The following is a 26,450-nucleotide window of genomic DNA, read 5'->3' as shown; positions in this document are numbered from 1 at the left end:
AGTGAAAATTCCCTCACAGTGGGAAGATCAGCAATGAGTATCTCAGAGAGAATTATGACAGCAGTTATTAAATAATTTTAATAATCGCAGGATTTCTTAATCAGTAAAATAAATAAGAAAAAAATCAAAAAGAAACAGAAAATACTAGAAATACACAGGGCAGTCTGCATTTAGCAAAAGTGTCAGAACTTATAGCATTTTAAAACAAATCTGATCTTGTGATGTGGGCAAGCCATTATTTGTTGCCAATCTGTGTAACGTAGTGTGGGACTGGAGTCACATGTAGGTCCAGACCGGGTTCAGAACAGCAGTTTCCCTCCCCTGAAGGACATCAAGGAGTCAGGTAGGTTTGAATACGCAATATAAGGGCTCATGGTGTTGGGGGTAATATATTAACATGGATAGAGGATTGGTTAACAGACAGGAAGCAAAAAGCAGGGACATTTTCAAGTTAGCAGACTGTAACTAGTGGAGTGCCACAAGGATCAGTGCTGGGGCCTCAGCTATTTACAATCTGAATTAATGACTTAGACGAAGAGACAGAGGGTAATATATCTAAGTTTGCTGACAATACAAAGTTAGGTGGGAATGTAAGCTGTGAGGAGGACACAGAGAGGCTGCAAAGACATATTGACAGGTTAAGTGAGTGAGCAACAAGATAGCAGATGGAGTATAATGTGGGAAAGTGAATTATTCACTTTGGTAGTAAGAGTAGAAAAGCAGAATTTTTTTTAAAAGGCATGAAACTTGTAAATGTTGATATTCAGAGTGCTTGTACAAGGAACACAGGAAGTTAGCATGCAGGTACAGCAAGTAATTAGGAAGGCAAATGGCATGTTGGCCTTCAGGAATAAATACGTCTTGCTACAATTGTACAGGGCGTTGGTGAAACCACACCTGGAATACTGTACACAATTTTGGTCTCCATATTTAAGGAAGGGTATACGTGCATTGGAAGCAGTACAGCAAAGGTTCACTAGATTGGTTCCTGGGATGAGGGGGTTGTCCTATGATGAGAGGCTGAGTAAATTGGGCCTATATTCTCTGGAGTTTAGAAGAATGAAAGGTGATCTCATTGAAACAGACAAGATTCTCAATGGGCTTGACAGGGTAGAGACTGAGAGTAGTTTCCCCTGGCTGTGGTATCTAGAACACGGGGGCACAGTTTCAGGATAAGAGGCTGATCATTTAGGAATGAGATGAAGAGAAATTACTTCACTCAAAGGGTTGTGAATCTTTGGAATTCTCTGCCCCAGAGGGCTGTGGATGCTCCATCGTTGAATATATTTAAGGCTGGGATAGACAGATTTTTGATCTCTCAGGGAATCAATGGATATGGGAAGTGGGCAGGAAAGTGATGTTGAAGCCCAAGATCAGCCATGATCATATCTATAGGTGGAACAGGCTCAATAAGCAGCATGGTCTACGCCTGCTCCTATTTCTTATGTCCTTTGATGAAAATCTGGCACCTTTCGTGGTTGTTCTTGACCTGGTATTTCCTAACTTGGTAAGGTGAGATTTGAACTCAATCTCAGTGAGAGAGGAAGTAAGTAAGGAAGAAAGATTAGATTAGATTAGAGATACAGCAATGAAACAGGCCCTTCGGCCCACCGAGTCTGTGCCGAACATCAACCACCCATTTATACTAATCATACACTAATCCCATATTCCTACCAAACATCCCCACCTGTCCCTATATTTCCCTACCACCTACCTACACTAGTGACAATTTATAATGGCCAGTTTACCTATCAACCTGCAAGTCTTTTGGCTTGTGGGAGGAAACCGGAGCACCCGGAGAAAACCCACGCAGACACAGGGAGAACTTGCAAACTCCACACAGGCAGTACCTGGAATCGAACCCGGGTCCCTGGAGCTGTGAGGCTGCGGTGCTAACCACTGCGCCGCCCTACACTGTGCCACCAAAGAAAGAGCATAAATCCCCAGGCCCAGACAAAATATCCTAGACTGTTAAGGGAAGCAAGAGAAGAAATAGCAAAGGCTCTGACCATCATTTTCCAATTCTCTCTGCATACAGGTGTGGTGCCAGAGGATTGGAGGACAGCTAACGGTGTACCATTGTTTAAAAAGGGAGAAAGGGATAGACTGAGTAATTATAAGCCAGTCAGCCTAATCTCAGTGGTGGCAAAATTATTGGAAAAAATTCTGAGAGACAGTATAAATCCTCATTTAGAAAGACATGGATTAATCAAAGACAGACAGCATGGATTTGTTAAGGGAAGGTTCAGTCTGACTAACATTGAATTTATTGAGGAGGTAACAAGGATAGTCAATGAAGGTAGTGCATTTAATGTCGTCTATATGGATTTTAGCAAGGCTTTTGATAAGGTCCCACATGGCAGACTGGTCACAAAAGTAAAACCCCATGGGATCCAAGGCAAAGTAGAAAGTTGGATCCAAAATTGGCTCAGAGGCAGGAAGCAAAGGGTAATGGTTGTTGGGTGTTTTTATGACTAAACGGCTGTTTCCAGTTGAATTCCGCAGGGCTCAGCACTGGGTCCCTTGCTTTCTGTGGAATATATCAATAATTTGGACTTGAATTTAGGGGGTATGATTAAGAAGTTTGCAGACAATACAAAAATTGGCCGTGTGGTTGATAATGAAGAAGAAAGCTGTAGACTGCAGGAGATACAATATACTAGTCAGGTGGGCGGAACAGTGGCAAATGGAGTTCAATCTGGAGAAGTGTGAGGTAATGCACTCAGGGAAGCTAACAAGGCAAGAGAATACACAAATAATGGAAGGATACTGAGAAGTGTTGTGAAACAGAGGGACCTTGGGATGCATGTCCACAGATCCCTGAAGGTGGCTGGACAGGTAGATAAGATGGTCAAGAGGCATACGGATACTTGCTTTTATTAGCCAAGGCATAGAATATGAGCTGGGAGTTTATGCTGGAACTGTATAAAACACTAGTTAGGCCACAGCTGGAGTACCGCATGCAGTTCTGGTCACCACAATATAGGAGAGATGTAATTGCACTCGAGAGGGTACACAGGAGATTTACTAAGATGTTGCCTGGGCTGCAGAATTTTAGTTATGAGGAAAGATTGGATAGGCCACACCTGGAATACTGTGTGCAGTTTTGCTCTCCTTATCTGAGGAAGGATGTTCTTGCTATAGAAGGAGTGCAGCAAAGGTTTACCAGACTGATTCCTGGGATGGCAGGACTGACGTATGAGGAGAGATTGAGTTGGTTAGGATTATATTCGCTGGAGTTCAGAAGAGTGAGGGGGGAATCTCATAGAAACCTATAAAATTCTAACTGGACTTGACAGGGTAGATGCAGGAAGGATGTTCCCGATGGTGGGGGAATCCAGAACCAGGGGTCATAGTCTAAGGATACGGGGTAAACCTTTCAGGACTGAGATGAGGAGAAATTTCTTCACCCAGAGAGTGGTGAGCCTGTGGAATTCACTACCACAGAAAGCAGCTGAGGCCAAAATATTGTATATGTTTTCAAGAAGGAGTTAGATATAGCTCTTGGGGCAAAAGGGATCAAAGGATATGGGGGGAAAGCGGGAACAGGTTACTGAGTTGGATGATCAGCCATGATCATAATGAATGGTGGAGCAGGCTCGAAGGGCCGAATGGCCTACTCCTGCTCCTATTTTCTATATTTCTATGTTATTTTCTTTGGTACAGAGGAGGCTGAGGGAAGACCTAATTGAAGTGAATAAAATATAAAGTGTCTAGATAGAGTGGATAGGAAGGCCCTATTCCCCTTGGTCAAGGGGTCCATAATCTGGGGGCACAGATTTAGGTAAGGGGTAGGAGGTTTACAGTGGATTCAAGGGGATTTTTTTTTTTTACCCAAAGGGTGTTGGGTGTCTGGAACTCATTGCCTGAAAGGATGGTAGAGGCAGAAACCCTCATAACATTTAAAAAACACTAGGATATGCTCTTGAAGTGGCGTAACCTACAAGGCTACAAACCAAGAGCTGGAAAATGCAGGCTGATGGCTACTTGTTGGCTGGTGCAGACACGATGGGCCAAATGGCCTCCTTTTACACTGCAAATTTCTATCTATGAGTACCTAAAAGAGAAGGTTGGAATAAAATTGAAGAGAAAAGTGGGGAGAGGGATATTCAACTGGTATGCCAGAGGAGACTGGGTAATGAATGACCTGCGAACTGCTCAACAAAAAAATGATATGTGTATGCATGCATGTTTATGAATCATTATGCTATTTTAATTTTTTTAAATGAACTATATGAGAGGAGTCCATTCCCCTGCCAACTTGAAAAGTTTCAAGTTCCTTGCTTGTTGGAATCTATTCGCCTACAAATCAAGGGCATTGTTGATAGAAACGTCCTCCAATAAAATTAAAACGAGGACAACAGTCACTAATAAATCCAATGGGGAACTCAGGAGAAACTTCTTTACCCAGAGAGTGGTGAGAATGTGGAACTCACTACCACAGGGAGAGGCTGAGGCAAATAGCATAAATGCATTTAAGGGGAAGCTGGATAAACTCATGAGGGAGAAAGGGTTAGAAGGATATGCTGATAGGGTGAGATGAAGTATAGGTGCCAGGAGGCTCATGTGGTGCATGAACGCCAGCATGGTCCTGTTGGGCTGAATGGTCTGTTTCTGTGCTGATTTAATTCTAGATAACACTGCTGGCAGTAAAAGAGAAACAAAGCTGTGATATGTACAGAGTGAACAGTCACTTGTATAGAGACGTGTGGATGGTTAAAATCCAAGTGAAGGTTGAGAGAATACAACAAATTGCTGATAAACAAAAACAGAAGGGTAGGCCAACAGGCAAAGGAGATCTTACACTCTCATCTCTCTCTCCTTCCCTCACCTGTTCCTTCACACGCCTCTCTCCCTCCTTCACCACCTCCCCCACACTCCCCTCCTTCTCCCTCCCTCACTCACTCCTTCAGTCCCTCACTGTTCCCTCAGTCCATTCTCTCTCCCCCTCCATCTGCTGCCTTCTTGGAGCCATATTCTTGGTCTGATGAACCCATATTTGACGAGGGTATTGGAAATGCAGCCAATTGCTGTCCTGGTTTAATCTCGAGATTCAAGGACACGTTAGGAGTGACAGCACCAACAAGGAGCTCACGGGACGGGCCAGAACAGCAGAATGTAATTTTGGGAGGGGTGTGCATGGTAGAACCAGTAGGCGAGTACGGAATGGAGGGGGCTTGATGTGCTGAATGGAATTTTCTTACTCTAGGTTTTCTCATTTGTGAACAGCTGACTGAAATGCAACAGCAGGGCCTGGAGATTACAGAGATAAGAGACTGGAAAAGTCACTGTTCAAGTTACTCCATTTATCTAAACAATCTGGAAGCGACTGGGTGTAGAAGCAAGTAAGGGCAGTGATACTATATTCACTCAAGCTGACTCCTGGTAGTAATTTGAAGTTCTTCTCAACATTTGAGCAGCACAAACGCCACCCAATTCTCCGCTCCATTTCATTCCAAGTTACAACACCATCATAGGTGCATTCACAGGGACAGTCTCTCGTTGTGGCCAGAAGCCTTGCAATCATTTTCCTTGCTTCTCCCCCACCCCCTAACCCCACTAAATTTAGGAACCATCAGAAGTCCTTCTTTGCAGGAAAACATGATCAACTCACAGAATGGCCTTTAGGTAAAATGGTGCAGGCAACAAATCGTGCAGACATTTAAACAGCAGTTTGGATGCAGTTGGTTCTTCCTGGATGGATGAGTTCAGATGGGTTGAATGGTCCTGCTCATCCATACTTTTCCTGAGGGACCTACTGTTACACAGATGACTAAGCTTCTTCCGATCAGATCCCACTAAACTGAAATCCTCATGCCCCATCACCAATACAAGACCTGACTGAACAAACAAGGCCACAGGCTCCCCTGAACCCCACACCTCCCCACCAAATAAAACATGCCCTCTATCACTGGACTCTTCTCCGGAGGCACAGATATGGTAAGGTGAGCAGGCCATTTCACAGGCTGTAATGCCATGATATGGAGCAAGGAAGGCACTCGATGACTCCTCCCGCCTTTGGTGTGAACCCCATAGCTGTAGGAAAAGCCCCACAATAATGTTCAGTACTCACCACTGGGTCCTTTACTATGTCTAGCAAGTTTATGATATTGGGACCCCCACGGAGATTCTCTAAAATTTTTATTTCTCGCTTTATTTTCTTCTTTTTGACTGGCTGTGGAAACAAAGAACTCAGTAAGTGTTTGCATGGGGTTCACAACACAAACACAGTGCTGGTAAGATGTACAGATCATGTGCTAGCGACACACTCACCCCAGAGTCATAAAATGATTGGTTCCAGTCCACCTCCAGAGACTTGAGCCTATAATCTAAGCCAACACTCCCAATACTGAGGGAGCACCGGACAGAGGGCCAGCATCGAGAGAGGGGCCAGCAATGAGGGAGCTCTACACTGTCAAAGGGGTAGTACTGAGGGAGTGCCGCACAGTCAGAGGGCCGGAACAGAGAGAGAGGCAGCAGTGAGGGATGTCTACACTGTCAAAGGGGCAGTACTGAGGGAGCGCCGCACAGTCAGAGGGCCGGCACTGAGAGAGAGGCAGCAGTGAGGGAGCTCTAAACTGTCAAAGGGGCAGTACTGAGGGAGCGCCGCACAGTCAGAGGGCCGGCACTGAGAGAGAGGCAGCAGTGAGGGAGCTCTAAACTGTCAAAGAGGCAGTACTGAGGAAGTGCCACACTGTTCAGTTGAGATGTTATTAAAAGGACCCGCAGTATTATTTTGAAGAACAGCAGGGAAGTTCTGCCCAGTGTCCCAGCAAATATTTACCCCTCAACCAACATCTCGAAAAACATTTTAGTACTTCATTCTTGTAAAGCACTTTGGGACGTCCTGAGGTTGCAAAAGACACGATAGTAATGGAAGTTCTTTCTTTCTAGATGAAAACTTGTAAGCAATACAAGACGATCTCCCTTGGCAGTATTGCAGAGTGAGTGCCCTAATCATTTGCTACTCTTTTCCCACCCACCCCCACCTCTTCCCACTGGAGTATGATATCAGGGAAGCCAGCAGGCCACAGGACCTTGCCCAAGTGCACTCAAGAAGCAGCAGGTAATCTGACCACTGATTGTCCTGTCCTCATCCTAGGCTTCGAGTGCATTCTTCAGCAGAGATCACTGCATGGCATTAGGGTTTACCTTTCCCACCCGGAAATTATCAGTCCACCCATCACCAGCTCAGGTCAACAAGATACAGCAACGACTTGCATTTATATAACGCCTTTTTATTTATTTTTTTTTATTTTAGAGATACAGCACTGAAACAGGCCCTTCGGCCCACCGAGTCTGTGCCGACCATCAACCACCCATTTATACTAATCCTACATTAATCCCATGTTCCTACCACATCCCCACCTTCCCTTAATTCCCCTACCACCTACCTATACCAGGGGAAATTTACAATGGCCAATTTACCTATCAACCTGCAAGTCTTTGGCTGTGGGAGGAAACCGGAGCACCCGGCGAAAACCCACGTGGTCACAGGGAGAACTCGCAAACTCCGCACAGTCAGTACCCAGAACTGAAGCCGGGCCACTGGAACTGTGAGGCCGCGGTGCTAACCACTGCGCCGCCCCTTTAATATCCCAAGGTGCTTCACAGGAGTGTTATCGAACAAAATTTCACACTGGGCTGTGTAAGGAATTAGTTGGACATGTGACCAAAAGCCCAAAGAGGTAGGTTTTAAGGAGCATTTTAAAGGAGGAGAGAGGGGCAGAAGGGTTTAAGGAGGAAATTCTAGAGCTTAGGGCCCAGGCGGCTGAAGACATGGCCACCAATGGTGGAGCGATGTAAATCAGGGTTGTGCAAGAGGTCAGAAATGGAGATATTCAGAGATCTCGGAGGGTTGTAGGAGATGACAAAGGTAGGGAGAGAAGAGGCCATGGAGGGATTTGAACATGAATGAGAATTTTGAAACTGAAATGTTATTTAACCTGGAGCCACAGGGGTGACGGGTGAGCGGGACTTGGTGCAAGTTAGAATATGGGAAGCAGAGTTCCAACCAATATTGGGCAGCTGGTCAAACCCCAACTATAACCCAAAATCTACACCTCATTTTTAAATGGCCTTCTCCTATTCCTATCAGATTTCCAGCTTTCCTCGTTTCATATGTATTTACTGACAATGCCATGGCCTGGATAATTAAGGGTGACATTTACCTCAATGGGATCGTCCACAAATAAAACTGAAAGCACAATTGGGTCGTGACACAAGACAATTAAAGACTTTCAAACCTTCCATGATGGTTATTGAGATTCCCATCTCCCTACCGCTGCCCCTATAGTAGGTGTAGGGCTACTGGCTAGTCCCAGTCCATCACAACTGCCAACACTGGCTTGCAGACTAATCCAATGGAGACTCCCCATTCAATTCCCCTCCATTCAACAGTGAGACCAAGATAGGGAAGTCACTGAAAATAAGAAGCAAGAGGAGAAGGAAAACTGCAAAAAAGAACACGTGGCTAAGTAATTTGGTATTGTTAGACATACTACACCCACCTTCAGTATTTTGACCACTACTTTCTCATTATTTGTGATGTTGATGGCTTCAAAGACTTCGCTGTATTTCCCACGGCCTAATTTCCGAACTAATTGGTAATCATCCTGATTTCTGTAGGAGAAAACAAACTGTTGACGCCAATGTTTGAATGAACACGGTCAATCCCTCGAGAATCAATTCCTCCTCTGTGACCCGGACACATGGGTCAGTGGGAGGGGAGAGAGGCCAAGTACAAGAGAGGCCCCTGGAGTCATCAATCAACTTCACTTGTCCTGGGGCCCTAAATTACCACTTGACAGCTTCATTAATGACCCTAAGCTTCCGACTTTCCACTCAAACACTGCTTACTTCCACAACACTGCCATCTCCATCCTCACCTCAGAGAGAGAGAGACAGAATAAGACATACCAACCAGGTTTCTTTAATAAACAAGAAAATTATCAGTTTATTATAAAACCAGTCTTAACCAGTAATGAAGTAAAACATAAACACACAGACTGAAATTTTTAAATTCCCTTTTTACCTTAAAACACACACACACACACATACACACACAGGTTAACCAGAAAAATAAAAGGGATTTTTGTTCAGAGCTCTGTTACAGACAAAAAAAAAAATTGGGCTGAATACTTGCACATTCTTGAAGAAAACAGCAGATGAGATACATTGTGTTCCAAAACTGGCATACAGTCTAGCCTCCGAGTACATGTACGGGTCACTGAGATCTTTTAGAACAGTTCTTTTCAGGCAGCGTTGAGTATTAATTGAGCAGACTTTTCTTCAAAGACAGGAGATGAGATGAGTTGAAACAGTGGACTTCTCAGGGTCTTTTAGAGAGGTGCTGGAAAGCTGAGCTGGGTTGTGGTCTTCTCTCCTTCCTTGGGAATTCTCTTCTCCTTCTGCAGGTTTGACTCTTACACAGTCAGCAAGAATCTAGTCTCTTCTTCCGTGCCACTTCTTCAGCAGCAGGTGCTAACTTTCTCTCATTCCAGAAGGTAAACACTGGCACTACAACCAAAAGCTTGCGAGTTTGCTGCTCCCGGGCTTGTCCTGTCATGGGACGCGCAACAGACACTTTTCTGTACACATCTTCCCCCTGTTACTAAGATTTCTGTTCTATTTTTAACTTGAGTCATTTGACAACCAGTAAACATTGTTGCCAAACCAGTTCTTTGAGTCCTCTTGACCCTCTTGAAAAAAAACTGGTCCAACATTTCTTCATTTTGACTATGAATTCCTCAAAAATGAGACCAAGAGAGAGAGAGACAGACAGACACAGAGACTGATAGACACCAATAGACAGACTGACTGAGAGATCAACAGAGCAACAGACAGACAGTGAAAGAAAGGTGCAACGAGAGAGAGGTGGAGAGAGGGAGGGAGAGTCAGTGCGCAACAGAGAGAGAGACAGAGTCATAGACAGCAAGAAAGAGATACACAGAAAGATAGAGAGAAAGAGACAAAGAGATAGAAACAGACACACACAGAGAGGGAGAAACAGAAAAATGTTCTTACCCCCATTCAACAACATGTGATTCATAGTCCCAATACTCGCGGGGTCTCTGTGTGTTAACATCTGCATACACTCTGGCCCTGCTTGGGACCGGCCCAGACATGGTTTGTTAGGAGATGAAATGACCACTTCCTGCGTTACCTGCAACGCAACATCAACAGTTAATTTTAGTCAGACTCAGACCAGTTGCCCGACCAAAGCCTAATCGTGCATTCCAATTGGGTACAAACAACTTCCCTAAAAAGGACCTGCCGAGAGAGTCACAAAGACAGATAGTGGAGAAAACCAAGATTGGGAGGTGTGTGGTTAGTATAGCCTTGTGCGTCCAACATTACCAGTCACCAGAATGAACCCATGGTATACATCAGTGCAGTGCTGCTGTTATTCCACTGGAGGCTGCCAGACCACAATATCTACAGCACAGAAACAGGCCAATCGGCCCAACTGATTCATGTTGCTCTTCCTACTCCACACGAGCCTTCTCCCACTCTAATTACCTCTTCCCACCCTGCCCCTCATACTTCTCTATCACCTTCTCCCATATATGAACATCAAACCTCCCCTTAAATGTGTCAAAGCTCTCTGCTTCAACCAGTCCACGTGGCAGCAAGTTCCACATTCTCACCGTGCTGCCGTGTGAGGGCTGATGAAGAGGCAAACTTACAACAGGGGCTCAACGCAGCACTCTGCGTCTGCCATCGGATCCAGCCATGGGTCCAGAGAGCGCCTAGCTAGGTACAGAGAACATCAAACACATCAAGTGGCAGGAAACTGAGCTTTGCCTCCAGTTTGATACCTTGAATTCAACATTGAACACTGGAGCTTCTAATTCCCAACAGTACACAAAGGTCTCTGCTGCTCCAGTGAGGTATCAGGTTCATGCTGCAAACAAATACAACTAAATGCTGGAATAAACAAACAGTCATTTAACTTTATCACTCTGTGGGGCCATATCATGGGGGATGGATGTTGCGAGAACTGTCCCCTTTAAACCTTCTGACATTTGAAGAAAAACAATTTGCAGGGGCGAAATGTTTTACACTTGTGACGTGAAACATAACTGCCAAGTGGCCAAACATGCATTGTTAGAGTGTCTTCCACTGCAACATTTTCAAATAACCCTGCATATCAACTAACCACATCAAAGTCTATTGCTGCCCCACTCAAAGTTCCCAATGCTGTATTAACTCATAGATCAACCCCAATATCAGGTGGCAGGACCGTATCTCCAACACAGAAGTCCTCGAGGCGGCCAACATCCCCAGCCCATACACCCTACTGAGCCAGCGGCGCTTGAGATGGCTTGGCCGTGTGAGCCGCATGGAAGATGGCAGGATCCCCAAGGACGCATTGTACAGCGAGCTCGTCACTGGTATCAGACCCACCAGCCGTCCATGTCTCCGCTTTAAAGATGTCTGCAAACACGACATGAAGTCCTGTGACATTGACCACAAGTCGTGGGAGTCAGTTGCCAGTGATCGCCAGAGCTGATGGACAGCTATAAAGGCGGGGCTAAAGGGTGGCGAGTCAAAGAGACTTAGCAGTTGGCAGGAAAAAAGACAGAAGTGCAAGGGGAGAGCCAACTGTGTAACAGCCCCAACAACCAATTTTATCTGTAGCACCTGTAGAAGAGTCTGTCACTCTAGAATTGGCCTTTATAGCCACTGCAGGCACTGCTCCACAAACCACTGACCACCTCTAGGTGCTTACCCATTGTCTCTCGAGACAAGATGGCCAAAGAAGGTGGTGGTGCTTCCCCCACTCTATATAATATGGGCGCAAAACCAAAATGTCAAGCACAGCACAAGGCAAGAAGCTGAACGTCTCCGTCAGAAACACCCACCTGAAATGGATTTTTCAACCAGATTAATGGCTATGTCATTGCTCATACAGCCTCTGACCTCACTATCCAAGCTTACACCAGCCTGGATTTAACATAAGGAACAAGGCTGCAGGGAAATGATCTGAATCTAGCTGGGTGTCACAAGATGATCGAGGCCACTTGGTCCATCTTGCTTAATTCACAGGGTAGCCATTCAGCCCCTCTAGCCTGGTCCACCATTCAATCAGGTCATGGTTAATCCACGCCTGCAATTCCTTTTACCTGCCTCTGTTCCATATTCCTTCATGCAATTTCCCAACAAAAGTTTATTGAACTCAGTCCCAAAAATATCAACTGACCCCCACATCCACAGCCTTTAGCTGGGGGTTGGGGGGCGGGGGGAGAGAGAGAAATCCAAGCATTGTTCAAACTACAAGCCTTGCACAAACTGGGAGACGGATAAGTTTGTAAAAACATTTCCAAATATCTCCAGCCACTGAGAAAATCCAATCAGCGAGAAAAGCAAATTTGAGTTACAGCCAAGAGCCGTACCAAACTTTTATTTCGATCAATTGTGTTCGAAATGAAAGATTCCAAAGAAATCTCACCCACGGCATTTTTCATTCCCTTCTCACAGAATCACAAAATTGTTACAGGGCAGAAGGAGGCCATTCAGCCCATTGTGTCTGCACTGGCTCTTCAAACAAGCAATACATCAAATGCCATTCTTCCACCTTCTCCCCATAACCCTTTCCAGATAGCAATCCAATTCCCTTTTGAATGCCTGGACTGAACCTGCCTCCACCACACTCTCAGGCAATGCATTCCAGATTCTAACCACTCGCTGTGTGAAAAAGTTTTTCCTCATGTCACTTTTGCTTGTCTTGCCAATTACTTTAAATTTGTGCCTCTTGTTCTCGATCCATTCATGAATGGGAACAGTTTCTCACTATTCTACCCAGACCCCTCCTGATTTTGAATACCTCTATCAAATCAGCTCCCAGCCTTCTCTTCTCAAGGAAAACAGTCCCAACTTCTCCAATCCATCCTCGTACATGAAATTCCTCATCCCTGGAACCATTCTTGTGAATCTTTTCTGTACTCACTCCAATGCCCTCACATCTTTCCTAAAGTGCGGCGCCCAGAACTGGACACAATACTTCAGTTGAGGCCGAACTAGTGTCTTATACAAATTCAACATAACTTCCTTGCTCTTGTACTCTATGCCCCTATTAATAAAGCCCAGGATACTGTATGCTTTATTAACTGCTCTCTCAACCTGTCCTGCCACCTTCAGTGAACTTATGCACATATACACCCAGGTCCCTCTGCTCCTGCACCCCCTTTAGAGTCATACCCTTTATTTTATATCATCTCTCCATGTTCTTCCTACCAAAATGAATCACTTCATATTTCTCTGCATTGTAACTTCATCTGCCACTTGTCCGCCCATTCCACCAACTTGTCCATGTACCTTTGAAGCTCTACACTATCCTCCTCACAGTTCACAATGTTTCCAAGTGTCATATCATCTGTAAATTTTGAAATTGTGTTCTTTACACCAAGGTCTATATTATTAATATTGTTACAACCAAGGTGGGAGGAGTGCACTGCTTATTCTAGTTCCACTTCTCCATGGGTCACAACATATATTTAAATGTTTTCCCACTTACCGATCAGGTCAGTCACAGACTCTATTTTATCCCAGAATAAAACACACCGACTAGGTTTCAACAACAAACAACAAAATTATCAGTTTATTATAGAACAAGTCTTAACCAGTAGCAAAGCAAAGCTTAAACACATATATCGAAATATAAAAGTTCCCTTGTTACCTTAGCCACACACACACACAAATACATACATATGCACCGGTGAACCAAAAAAAAGAGATTTACTCGTTAAAGCTCTTGTGCAAAAAAAAACAAAAAAGAATGTGTTGGCCAAAATACTTGCTAATTCTTAAAGAAAAAAAAATCTGAAAAGATATAAGGAGTCCTTTTTGGTTTGATGGCCCAAATACATATAGACAGCTGTCACTGAGATCTTCCTAGAACAGTTCTTGTTAGGTGATGTTGAAGATCAATTTGGTCAGGTTTTCTAGGGAAAATGCAGTAACAGGGGTTTCAGACAGCTTCTTACACTTGCTTCGCAGCTTCTCAAGAGATGAAAAACTGGCAGGCTTTTTCAAAGAGCTGGAACAGACTGAGCTGGGTATTGCTCTCTTGGCAAGTTTTCGTCAAATGATAGTCCAAATCTCAACTCACTGCCCAAAGTGAAATCATAAACAATGTCAGGAGTCAAGCCTCCTGATCCCTATAAATCTTTACCTGTCACTTCTCTGCAAACAAGTCAAAAACAGACCTTGCTGGGTAATTATTTGAAGACAGGTGCCTTCCAGTAACAGTTTACAGTCCAGACTTCTCAGTGACCCATGTAAAAAAAAATCCATGGACTCCTTTTCAGTTTTAAAACATGAATCTTAAAATTTTACCAAAAAAATGGAAGCACTACTAACAATCTATATCAGGAAGAGCAAGGGTCCCAACACTGACCCCTGAGGAACTTCACTACAAACCTTCCTCCAGCCAGAAAAGTATCCATTAATTACTACTCTTTGTCACTCAGCAAATTTCATATTGCTACGAAAGTGCCTCTTTGTTTTGTTAAATATATTTTTTGAGGATTCATTTTTGAAAGATTGAAGGAATGTTAAACTTTGGAGTTTTCAAAGTGGGTCATGTAAAGGCCACTTGACCTTGAAGATCAGTCCCTGGAAAAGTTGTTTAAAATGGGCACTGAGAGGTCGTGAGGAAAACAAGCCTTTCCAGGAAACCACCTGATTTCCAGCTCAACAAACAACAGAGAATTTTGGACACCTACAGAAGTTGTTTACGAATAAGTGACAGGTCAAGATTGATGGAGGTCAAAAGGTTGACCTCCTGTTGTCAGTTTCACTTTTGAACTGTTTTGAGTTGAACTGTATAAAAAGGGAGGGAACTTCCAAGAGAGAAGAGAATTCCCAAGGAAGGAGAGAAGACCAAACCCAGCTCAGCTTTCCAGCACCACTCTAAAAGACCCCGAGCAGTCCACTGTGTCAACTCATCTTGTCTCCTGTCTTGGAAGAAAAGCGTGCTAAATGAATTCTCAACACCGCCTGAAAAGAATTGTTCTAAAAGATCCCAGTGACCTGTCTACCTGTACTCGAAGGCCAGACTGTATGCCAGTTTTGGAACACAACATATCTCATCAGCTGTTTATTCAAAAATAAGTATTTAAGCCAAGTGTTTTTTGTCTGTAATAGAGCTCTAAAAACAAACAGCCCTTTATTTTTCCAGTGTGAGAGTTTGAGGGGCTAAGGTAAAAAGGGAACTTTAATATTTCAATCTGTGTGCAGTATCATGAATATCCCCACGACTGGGATAAAAGGCTAGAATTTTGTTTGCCACAAGGATTCACCTAATGAGTCTACTGGTTTTAGTCCTTTTGAATTAGTTTATGGACATGAGATAAGAGTTCCTCGAAAACTAATTAAAGAAGGGTTTTTAGAACAGAGGGACAAATCTTCTGTGCTAGATTATGTATCTGTGTTCCAGGAACAGCTCACGAGAGCCTGCAAAGTGGCTCCGGAACACCTGAAAGATTCCAAACAACTATGAAGAAATGGGCAGATAAGCATGCCAACATCCGAACACTTCAACCAGAGGATAAGGTGTTAATATTACTACCTTTATAGGGTGAACCGTTAAAAGCATGGTTCAGTGGTGCATATAAAATGGTCAAAAGAATTGGTAATGTAAATTATTTGACTGACACCCCAGATCACCGGAAAAAGGATAAGCTGTGACATATCAATATGTTAAAACAATATCACCGCCGTGAGGAGGACAGGCAAGCACAGGTATGTCAGGTAGTAGAGACAGTAAAGGATGAAAGGGATAGTGAGGATGAGGCAGGAGACCTAGACAATTGTCAAATTGAACCTTCTACTATCCAGTTAACTCCTGAATTGTTAGAGAGATTGGACAATATGCTTTCATATTTAGATGCAGAACAACAAGACGATCCAACAAGGCTACTCACAGCATTTAAAAGAGTCTGTAGGGATAAGCCAGGATGTATAACCTTAGTCACACATGATGTGGATGTAGGGGGATGCCTTTCCTATAAAACAGCATCCTTATCACTTAAGTCCAGAGGAACAGGCCCAGGTAAAAGCAGAAATCCAATAAATGTTGGAAAACTGCCTAATTAAACACAGCCAAAGCACCTGGAGTTCACCTGTAGTACTAGTGCCTAAACCTGGTGGTTCAACTAGACTCTGTATAGACTACAGAAAGGTTAATGCAGTAACAAAGGTAGACTCCTACCCAATCCTCGCTTGGAAGACTGTTTGACAGAGTGGGCAGTGCCATTTTTCTTACGAAAATAGATTTGTTAAAGGAATACCAGCAAGTTCCTTTAACACTCCAAGCTGAAGAAATATCAGCTTTTGTCACACCAAACGGTATTTTCCAGTATCGAGTGATGCCCCAGCCACTTTTCAGAGACTTGTGAACCAAGTGGTAGCCAGTGTTCCTAACTGTGTGGTTTACCTTGATGATGTGCATGTGCTGGAACAACTGGGGGACTGTGTTTGGAAGGTTGCAGTCAGTTGATTTGGTGATAAACTTTGTGGAAATATTTAAAAACCAGAATGTCAGACTATTCCAATGAAGTTTACTATTACAACTTTATCACTTAAAGATTATCCACATTGTTTTGAGTTATATGAAAGAAAAGAGGATACTGAGGAGAACAGTTTTAACTGCTGGTAAAGATGAATGGGGATAAGTAAAAATGGTGTTTCATTCCTCAAAGTTATGAAAATGTTTCTGTTTTTGTTAAAAATATTTTTTGAGGATTCATAGTCAAATTGAGGAAACGGACCAGTTTTTCTCCCAAAAGGGTCATCAAGAGGGCACTGAAAGAACTTGTTTGACAACAGTTATTGGTTGTCACATGACTCAAGTAAAAAATAGAACAGAAACCCTGGTAACTGGAGAAGATATGTGCAAAGAAATTACAGGTCAGAAGGCGGACCTTCCGCTTCCGGTTTCACTCTCGAATTGTTTGGAGTTGGGAATGAACTGTTTAAAAGGGGTTGGAGTTTTTAAAAATAAAACTGAAAGACAGACCCCCAGCTCAGCTTTCCAGCACCTCTCTAAAAAATCCTGAGAAGTCCACTGTCTTAACTCATCTCGTCTCCTGTCTTTGAAAAAAAGCCTGCTAAATTAATTCTCAACGCCGCCTGAAAAGAACGGTTCTAAAAGATCCCAGTGACCTGTCTACAAAGAACAAAGAACAGTATAGCACAGGAACAGGCCATTCGGCCCTCCAAGTCTGCGCCGATCTTGATGCCTGTCTAAACTAAAACCTTCTGCACTTCCGGGGTCCGTATCCCTCTATCCCCATTCGATTCATGTATTTGTCAAGATGCCTCTTAAACGTCACTATCGTACCTGCTTCCACCACCTCCCCTGGCAGCAGGTTCCAGGCACTCACCACCCTCTGTGTAAAAAACTTGCCTCGCACATCCCCTCTAAACTTTGCCCCTCGCACCTTAAACCTCTGTCCCCTAGTAACTGACTCTTCCACCCTCGGAAAAAGCTTCTGATTATCCACTCTGTCCATGCCGCTCATAACTTTGTAAACCTCTATCATGTCGCCCCTCCACCTCCGTCGTTCCAGTGAGTTTATCTAACCTCTCGTCATAGCTAATACCCTCCAGACCAGGCAACATCCTGGTAAACCTCTTCTGTACCCTCTCCAAAGTCTCCACGTCCTTCTGGTAGTGTGCCGACCAGAATTGCACGCAATATTCCAAGTGTGGCCTAACTAAGCTTCTGTACAACTGCAGCATGACTTGCCAATTTTTACACTCTATGGCCCGACCGAGAAGGCAAGCATGCCGTATGCCTTCTTGAATACCTTATCCAAGGTTCCTGAAACTTGCCAAACTTATCCTTGCTCACAGGAACATGCAGGTCCTGGATTCTAATCAACTGATGTTTGAAGGACTCCCAGATGTTGATTTACCCTTAAACAGCCGCCCCCAATCTAAATTCTTCAGTTCCTGCCTAATATTATATAATTAGCCTTCCCCAAATTTAGCGCGTTCACCCAAGGACTACTCTTATCCTTATCCACAAGTACCTTAAAACTTAAGGAATTATGGTCACTGTTCCGGAAATGCTCCCCCACTGAAACTTCGACCACCTGGCCGGGCTCATTCCCCAATACCAGGTCCAGTACGGCCCCATCCCTAGTTGGACTATCTACATATTGTTTCAAGAAGCCCTCCTGGATGCTCCTTACAAATTCTGCCCCACCCAAGCCCCTAGCACTAAGTGAGTCCCAGTTAATATCGGGGAAGTTAAAATCACCCACCACTACAACCCTGTTATCTTTACATCTTTCCAAAATCTGTCTACATATCTGCTTCTCTACCTCCCGTTGGCTGTTGGGAGGCCTGTAGTAAACCCCTAACATTGTGATTGCACCCTTCCTATTCCTGAGCTCTACCCACATTGCCTCGCTGCATGAGCCCTCCGAGGTGTCCTCCCGCAGTATAGCTGTGATATTCTCCTTCACCAGTAATGCAACTTCCCCCACCCCTTTTACATCCTCCTCTATCCCGCCTGAAGCTTCTAAATCCCGGAACGTTTAGCTGCCAATCCTGTCCTTCGCTCAACCAAGTCTCCGTAATAGCAACATCATAGTTCCAAGTACTAATCCAAGCTCTAAGTTCATCTGCCTTACCTGTTATACTTCTCACATTGAAACAAATGCACTTCAGACCACCAGTCCCGCTGTGCTCCACAACATCTCCCTGCCTGCTCTTCCTCTTAGTCTTACTGGCCTTATTTACTAGTTCCCCCTCAGTTATTTCACCTGCTGATCTACTGCTCTGGTTCCCACCCCCCCGCCACACTAGTTTAAATCCTGCCAAGTGACGCTAGCAAACCTCACAGTCAGGATATTTGTGCCCCTCCAATTTAGATGCAACCCGTCCTTCTTGTACAGGTCCCACCTGTCCTGGAAGAGATCCCAATGGTCCAGATATCTGAAACCCTCCCTCCTACACCAGCTGTTCAGCCACATGTTTAGCTGCACTATCTTCCTATTTCTAGCTTCACTGGCACATGGCACAGGGAGTAATCTCGAGATTACAACCCTAGAGGTCCTGTTTTGTAACTTTTTACCTAACTCCCTGAACTCCCCCTGCAGGACCTCGTCACTCTTCCTGCCTATGTCGTTAGTACCAATGTGTACCACAACCTCTGGCTGTTCACCCTCCCCCTTCAGAATGCCGCCTGCCCGTTCAAAGACATCCTTGACCCTGGCACCAGGGAGGCAACAGACCATCCTGGAGTCTCTTTCACGTCCACAGAAGCACCTATCTGTGCCCCTGACTTTCGAGTCCCCTATAACTATTGCTCTTCTGCGCTTTGTCCCTCCCTGCTGAACAACAGAGACAGCCATGATGCCTCTGCTCTGGCTGCTGCTGTTGTTGTTGTTTTCCCGATAGGTCATCCCCCCAACAGTATCCAAGACGGTATACTTGTTAGAGAGGGGGCTAGCTACAGGGGATTCCTACGTGTACTCAGAGGCCAGACTGTATGCAAGTTTTGGAACAGAACATCTGCTGTTTTTTCAAGAATGAGCAAGTATTCAGCCCGTGTTTTTTTTTTGTCTGTAACAGAGCTCTAAATAATAAATGCCTTTTATTTTTTCAGTTAACCAGTGTATGCATGCGCATGACTGAGAGGGCCCAAGGTAAAAAGGGAACTTTAATATTTCAATCTGTGTGTTTATGCTTTACTTCATTACTGGTTAAAACTTGTTTTATAATAAACTGATAATTTTGTTATTTATTAAAGAAACCTGGTTGGTGTGTGTTTGAGAGTGTTTGATTGACCATATTGGGAAAATTTAAATAAATGTTGTGACCTGTGGAGAAGTGGAACCAGAATAAACAGTACACTCCTCCCGCCTCAGTCTTAACACTAGAGTGAGAATGTTATTTTAGAACCAGATTTAATTCTCGTCACCTCATACCGCCAGCGGTCAATGAAACAGACAGGTTAATTCTTAAATCCCTAATCACGTCACCTGCTACACTGCCCTACATGGGGCTGAGTTAAGAGTACCAACTACAACTACAGCACCTTACCCTGTAACTGTAGAACCTGCTCATTGAGCAAGGGTTAAGGTGCTGCTTATAATAATCTATCTGCACGGGATGATCCATCAACTCCATAGGTCGATGGTTAAAGACTGCATGATCTCGCTGAACCCGTTACTTCCCCCTCCTTTCTTGGAACAGGAGGAGGCCTTGCAGCTCAAGTCATCTGACCAAATCTATCCTTTTGTGACTCAGTGTCATACTATACAACACTCCTGTGAAGCACCTTGGGATGGTTCATTACATTAAAAAGGTGCTATATAAATGCAAGTTGTTGTTGAGTTTTTAAAAAAAATATTTGTTCATGGGATGCGAGCGCCACTGGCAAGACCAGCATTTATTGCCCATCCCTAATTGCCCTCGAGAAGGTGGTGGCGAGTTGCCTTCTTCAACCGCTGCAGTCCATATGGGGTAGGTACACCCACAGTGCTGTTAGGGAGGGAGTTCCAGGATCGTAACCCAGTGACAGTGAAGGAACAGCGATATAGCTCCAAGTCAGGATGCGACTTGGAGGGGAATTTGCAGGTGGTGGTGTTCCCATGCATCTGCTGCCCTTGTCCTTCTAGGTGGTAGAGATCGGGGGTTTGGAAGATGCTGTCAAAGAAGGCTTGGCGAGTTGCTGCAGTGCATCTTGTAGATGGTACACACTGCTGCCACTGTGCATCGGTGGTGGAGGGAGTGAATGTTTGTGGACGGGGTGCCAATCAAGTGGGCTGCTTTGTCCTGGACGGTGTCGAGCTCCTTGAGTGTTGTTGGAGCTGCACCCATCCAGGCAAGTGGAGAGTATTACATCACGCTCCTGACTTGTGCCTTATAGCTGGTGGACAGGCTTTGGGGAGACAGGAGGTGAGTTACTCACCTCAGGATTCCTAGCTTCTGACCTGCTCTTGTAGCCACAGCATTTATGTGGCTGGTCCAGTTCAGTTTCTGGTCAATGGTAACCTCCAGAATGTTGATAGTGGGGGATTTTGTGATGGCAACGCCACTGCCACTGAACATCAAGGGGAGACGGTTAGAATCTCTCTTGGAGATGGTCATTGCCTGGCACTTAAGTGGCAAGTAACATTCACGCCACACATCAGCCCAAGGTTTTTGCTGCATGCGGCCACAGACTGCTTCAGTATCTGAGCCACTTAGTAGGTGATCGGTATCTTAACTGCACGCACCCAGTTTGGGTCTATAACCCTTAACCAACAATAATCTACTCAGTTATGCCCAGGACTAAGTGTTATAGCTCAAACTCTGGCTTCATGTGCCTCGCGATGTCCCTCTCCAGCGCACACAGATCGTTCCACTGCCTGGAACTTTCCCCCTCTCACCTTTACCAGGAGATTACATGGCTGCAGGATGGGGGAAGAGGGAGGAACGGTCCAGTTACAATGCTTTGGCCATCACGAGGTATGGGGCAGGTTCGATAGTCTTTCCCCGCCCAGCATTCCCGTAGGAACCTCCACCAACCTGCTTTTTCTCCACACCTTTAGTCACCTCTCCCAACTCCTACTACAGATCTCCATTCCCTCAGGTCTGTGAAGCACCTTTGAGGATAAAGGCAGCATCTAGCTGCAGCTCTGCTGCTGTTCAGCTTGTCGTGCTGTTGGCCTGCTGGGTTTCAACAAAATACCGTGGAATAAATCATCACTATGCAAGAAAACATGGTGGCCATGTTGGCCACAGCAAGATCCCACAAATAGCAACAAGACAAATAGGCTGTAAATGCTAGGTCCCCGGAGAGGGAAAAGTAGACCGTGACTACGCCCTCTTTAATGAAGCTGAATTCCTTCCCTTCAAAAGTGTTTGGCACACCAAGAATATTGCAGTGTCGTACCCTGCTGGCCAGTTCGACAGTTTTATTCTTGCCTAAAGCTCTAACAGAAAGGAAGCTCAGAGCTCTGATCAGAGGAGCAGGTGCAAACACTGGAGTCCCAGTCAGCCTTGAATCTGGATGGAATTTGATTCTCTCCTGACCATCACTATCGGCTGCATAACTTGTCTTCCCAATTCTCATTCCTATGAGTCACAGAAATGACAGTGCAGTAAGGGAACACTCAATACATCACACTGCTGCTCCTATTGATTCAGTCAAATGTAGAAAATATCTTGGGACCCAGTAGAAGAGTAACTTGAGACATGATGTGATAAATATAGCATGTTTAGGAGGAACAGGTGACTTTGGACTTATGGTTTCCAACCTCTCTATCACTGGGGGTTTTCCTCACCTCATGTCTGGTTCTATTGTAGACATAGATAGATGGATTACTGTGATTAGTGAACAACTCCCTTTCGTCATGTCATGGGACTACCAGGATGGTAGAAGGCCAACTATTGTTCTGGCTACTAATTCGAGTGATGCTAGCTCTGCAACAGGAGCTAGTTACTCTAATCCCAATTCTCTGCCCTCTCCCCAGATCCTTTTACATTCTATTTTTTCAAATATTTATCCAATTCCCTGTAGGTGATGTTACAGGTTCCACCCCAGTAGCTACTTGTCGTAAAACATTCCATTTCTAATAACCCTCGTTGAGGAGGGTCCAGATATGGTGGATGACAGTGCAATGGAGGTGATGTACATGGATTCAGAAACCCTTTGACAAGCTATCACATGGGAACTCACTGGTGAAGACTGCGAGCAGTAGCATTGGAGAACACCATTAATACAAGAGCACAGTGGCGCAGTGGTTAGCACCGCAGCCTCATAGCTCCAGGGACCCGGGTTCGATTCCGGGTACTGCCTGTGTGGAGTTTGCAAGTTCTCCCTGTGTCTGCGTGGGTTTTCTCCAGGTGCTCCGGTTTCCTCCCACAAGCCAAAAGACTTGCAGGTTGATAGGTAAATTGGCCATTATAAATTGTCACTAGTATAGGTAGGTGGTAGGGAAATATAGGGACAGGTGGGGATGTTTGGTAGGAATATGGGATTAGTGTAGGATTAGTATAAATGGGTGGTTGATGGTCGGCACAGACTCAGTGGGCCGAAGGGCCTGTTTCAGTGCTGTATCTCTAATCTAATCTAATCAAAACAGTCTCAATGAGGAAAAACTCTCCCACCAATTTCTCAGCTTAGTTTATAAACATCCTGTCCTTCAAATGGTATGTGCTTCTGCAAATTGTGTATAGCGAGCTTGCTTTATAGCCTTCCTCCCCCCTCCCAACAACAACTTGTATTCATATAGTGCCTTAAACACGATAAAACATCCCAAGGCACTTCACAGGTTTTATAAAGTAAAATATGACACTGAGCCATAAAAGGAGATATTAGGGTAGATGACCAAAAGCTTGATCAAAGAAGTAGGTTTTAAGGAGTGTCTTAAAGGAGGAAAGCAAGGTAGAGAGGTAAGAGGTTTAGGGAGGGAAGTCCAGAGCTGACGACCTCAGCAACTGCAGATACGTCCACCAAGCGGGAGCGATAAAAATCAGGAATGCTCAAGAGGCCAGAATTAAAGGAGCGCAGAGTTCTCGAAGGAGTGGCTGGAGGAGATTACTGAGAAGGAGGAGGAGGGGCAAGGCCGTGGAGGGATTTGAAAACAAGGATGAGAATTTTAAAATCAAGACATTTCTTAACTGGGAGCCAGTGTAGGTCAGTGAGCACAGGGGAACGGGACTTGGTGCAAGATAGAACACAGGACAAAGATGAGAAGTGGGAGGGGAACCAGAGGATGATCCTTGGGGATGCCAAAGGTAAAGGCGGGGGTGAGAAGAGAAGCCACTGCAGGTGATTCTCTGGCTACAATTAGATAGATAAGAATGGAACCAGGTGAGAGCAGTCCCATCCAGTTGAACGACAGTGGAGAGGAGTCTTGAACCTGAAATTCTACCTGGTAACTCTTTCATCCTTCCCTCCAGGAAGGCATTAAGGCTCCCAGTTGGGGTAGACATCTCCACAGATGCCCACCACTATCTCATCATCCATTGTGTACAAGCTTTGACAGTGTGTAGATTCATCCACTTTTTTTCTTCTTTCATGGGGTGTTCATTGGCAAGACCAGCATTTGTTTCCCATCCTTAATTGCCCTCGACAACTAAATGGTTTACTGGGCCATTTCAGACGGCAGTTCAGAGTCAATTACATTGCTGTGGGTCTGGAGTCATATGTAGGCCAGACCAAGTAAGGACAGCAGATTTCCTTCCCTAAAGGACATTAGTGAACCAGATGGGTTTTTACAACAATCGATGGTAGTTTCATGGCACCATTACTGAGACCATCTTTCAATTCCAAATCTTTATTAATTAATTGGATTTCACAGAATCACAGAATTGTTACAGCATAGAAGGGGCCATTCGGCCCGTCATGTCTGCGCTGGCTCTCTGAAAGACCCATTTACCTAGTGCCACTCCCCTGCCTTCGCCCCATAGCCCTGCACATTCTTACTTTTCAGATAACAATCCAATTCCCTTTTGAATGCCTCGATTGAACCTGCCTCCACCACACCCTCAGGCAGTGCATTCCAGATCCTAAACACTCACTGAACCTGCCTCCACCACACCCTCAGGCAGTGCATTCCAGATCCTAAACACTCACTGAACCTGCCTCCACCACACCCTCAGGCAGTGCATTCCAGATCCTAAACACTCACTGAACCTGCCTCCACCACACTCTCAGGCAGTGCATTCCAGATCCTAAACACTCACTGAACCTGCCTCCACCACACCCTCAGGCAGTGCATTCCAGATCCTAAACACTCACTGAACCTGCCTCCACCACACCCTCAGGCAGTGCATTCCAGATCCTAACCACTCACTGAACCTGCCTCCACCACACTCTCAGGCAGTGCATTCCAGATCCTAAACACTCACTGAACCTGCCTCCACCACACCCTCAGGCAGTGCATTCCAGATCCTAAACACTCACTGAACCTGCCTCCACCACACCCTCAGGCAGTGCATTCCAGATCCTAAACACTCACTGAACCTGCCTCCACCACACCCTCAGGCAGTGCATTCCAGATCCTAAACACTCACTGAACCTGCCTCCACCACACTCTCACAGTGCATTCCAGATCCTAACCACTCACTGTGTGAAAAGGTTTTCCCTCATGTTGCCATTGCTTCTTTTGATAATTACCTAATGTCTGTGCCCTCTTTTTCTCCATCCTTCCACCAATGGGAACAGTTTTTCCCTATCTACTCTGTCCAGATCCCTCAAGATTTTGAATACCTCTATCAACTCTCCTCTCAACCTTCTCCAAGGAAAACACTCCCAACTTTTCCAATCTATCCACATAACTGAAGTTCCTCATCCCTGGAACCATTCATGTTAATCTTTTCTGCACCCTCTCCAATATCTTCACATCTTTCCTAAAGCATGGTGCCCAGGACTGGACACAGTACTCCATACTCAATGCAAGTTTAACATAACTTGCTTGCTTTTGTACTCTATAACCCTATTGATACTTGGGTCATTGCCTGGCAATTGTGTGGCACGAATGTTACTTGCTACCATTGACCTTCTCACCACCACAAGGTCTGAAGTGGGGATGTTTGCACAGTGTTCAGTTCCATTCACGGTTCCTCAGGTAACGAAGCAGTCCAGGTTAAAAGCTGATGTGGCAAGTAACATTCGCGCCACACAACCATCGCCAACAAGAGAAAGTGTAACCACCTCCCCTTGATCAGCCATGATCATAATGAATGGCAGAGCAAGCTCGAAGGGCTGAATGGCCTACTCCTGCTCCTATCTTTTATGTTTCTATGACATTCAGTGACATTCCTGTTGATGTAATGCAGCTTGGGAGGCAAGCTTGGCGTTATTGTCTCTGCATCTAAAACTTTAATTCCTGGCAGAGTCCCCAATTATAGATGTATTTTGAGGGAATGGTTTTTGCAGGCAACACACATGGTGATTCAACAACACAAGCAAATTTGGATCAGTACACCGCTGAGAATATTATTCGAGCTCCATCATCCAGGAGTATTCAATTAAAGATCTTGTCACAATCACATCTTATGGTTGCATGCAATCATTCAGTTATAATTTCATTTATATACAGGAAGGTGCCCAAGTAAACATGTCACGCTGTAATGATGCTCTCCTGCCAGTGGTGGTGCTGCAGTACCTCAGCACCACAAATCCCAGCTCCACAGCCTGAACTGTTTTTGGAACTCCCAGGCTCCAACCAGATCTACTTCTTCATTTCCCAAATTCCTGCAAGTACTGCTTATATATAAATAAAATCAAAGTATCATCTAAAAATAAGGATGGAACTTGTAACTTTAAAATGGGGACTGAATTAAGTCTGCTCACACTAGTCTAATTACCTCTGTCCTCTAACCTATTTCACCCAAAGACCAGACTTGATCTGGACTGCCCACGGAAGATCAATTGGTAATATTTCATACATGCATACATAGGATTGCACAGGATATACAGCAAAGAAACAGGCCAT

At 44.8% G+C, this 26,450-nt stretch overlaps 1 protein-coding gene across 6 annotated transcripts in view; it reads right to left on the bottom strand.

Moving 5' to 3' along the window:
* The window catches only part of zgc:86598 (STKc_CK2_alpha domain-containing protein), a 106,793-nt gene that overhangs the window by 66,146 nt on the left and 14,197 nt on the right, over nt 1–26,450 (bottom strand). For 4 of the 6 annotated variants that reach the window (XM_068015945.1, XM_068015937.1, XM_068015923.1 and 1 more), the window contains exons 2-4: nt 10,027–10,165; nt 8,511–8,622; nt 6,074–6,175 (exon numbers count right to left, since the gene is read on the bottom strand). In XM_068015945.1, the coding sequence (XP_067872046.1) occupies nt 6,074–6,175; nt 8,511–8,622; nt 10,027–10,127 (315 nt within the window). In that variant the 5' untranslated portion in view covers nt 10,128–10,165. The remainder of the gene's footprint in view (nt 1–6,073; nt 6,176–8,510; nt 8,623–10,026; nt 10,166–26,450) is intronic. The other 2 variants (XM_068015964.1, XM_068015955.1) reach the window with 2 other exon arrangements.

Source organism: Heterodontus francisci, chromosome 2 (assembly GCF_036365525.1).
Source record: "Heterodontus francisci isolate sHetFra1 chromosome 2, sHetFra1.hap1, whole genome shotgun sequence".
Taxonomy (NCBI): Eukaryota; Metazoa; Chordata; class Chondrichthyes; order Heterodontiformes; family Heterodontidae; genus Heterodontus; species Heterodontus francisci.
The sequence above is the reverse complement of the archived record's forward strand: the minus strand, read 5'-3'. Positions and strand labels throughout refer to the sequence as shown.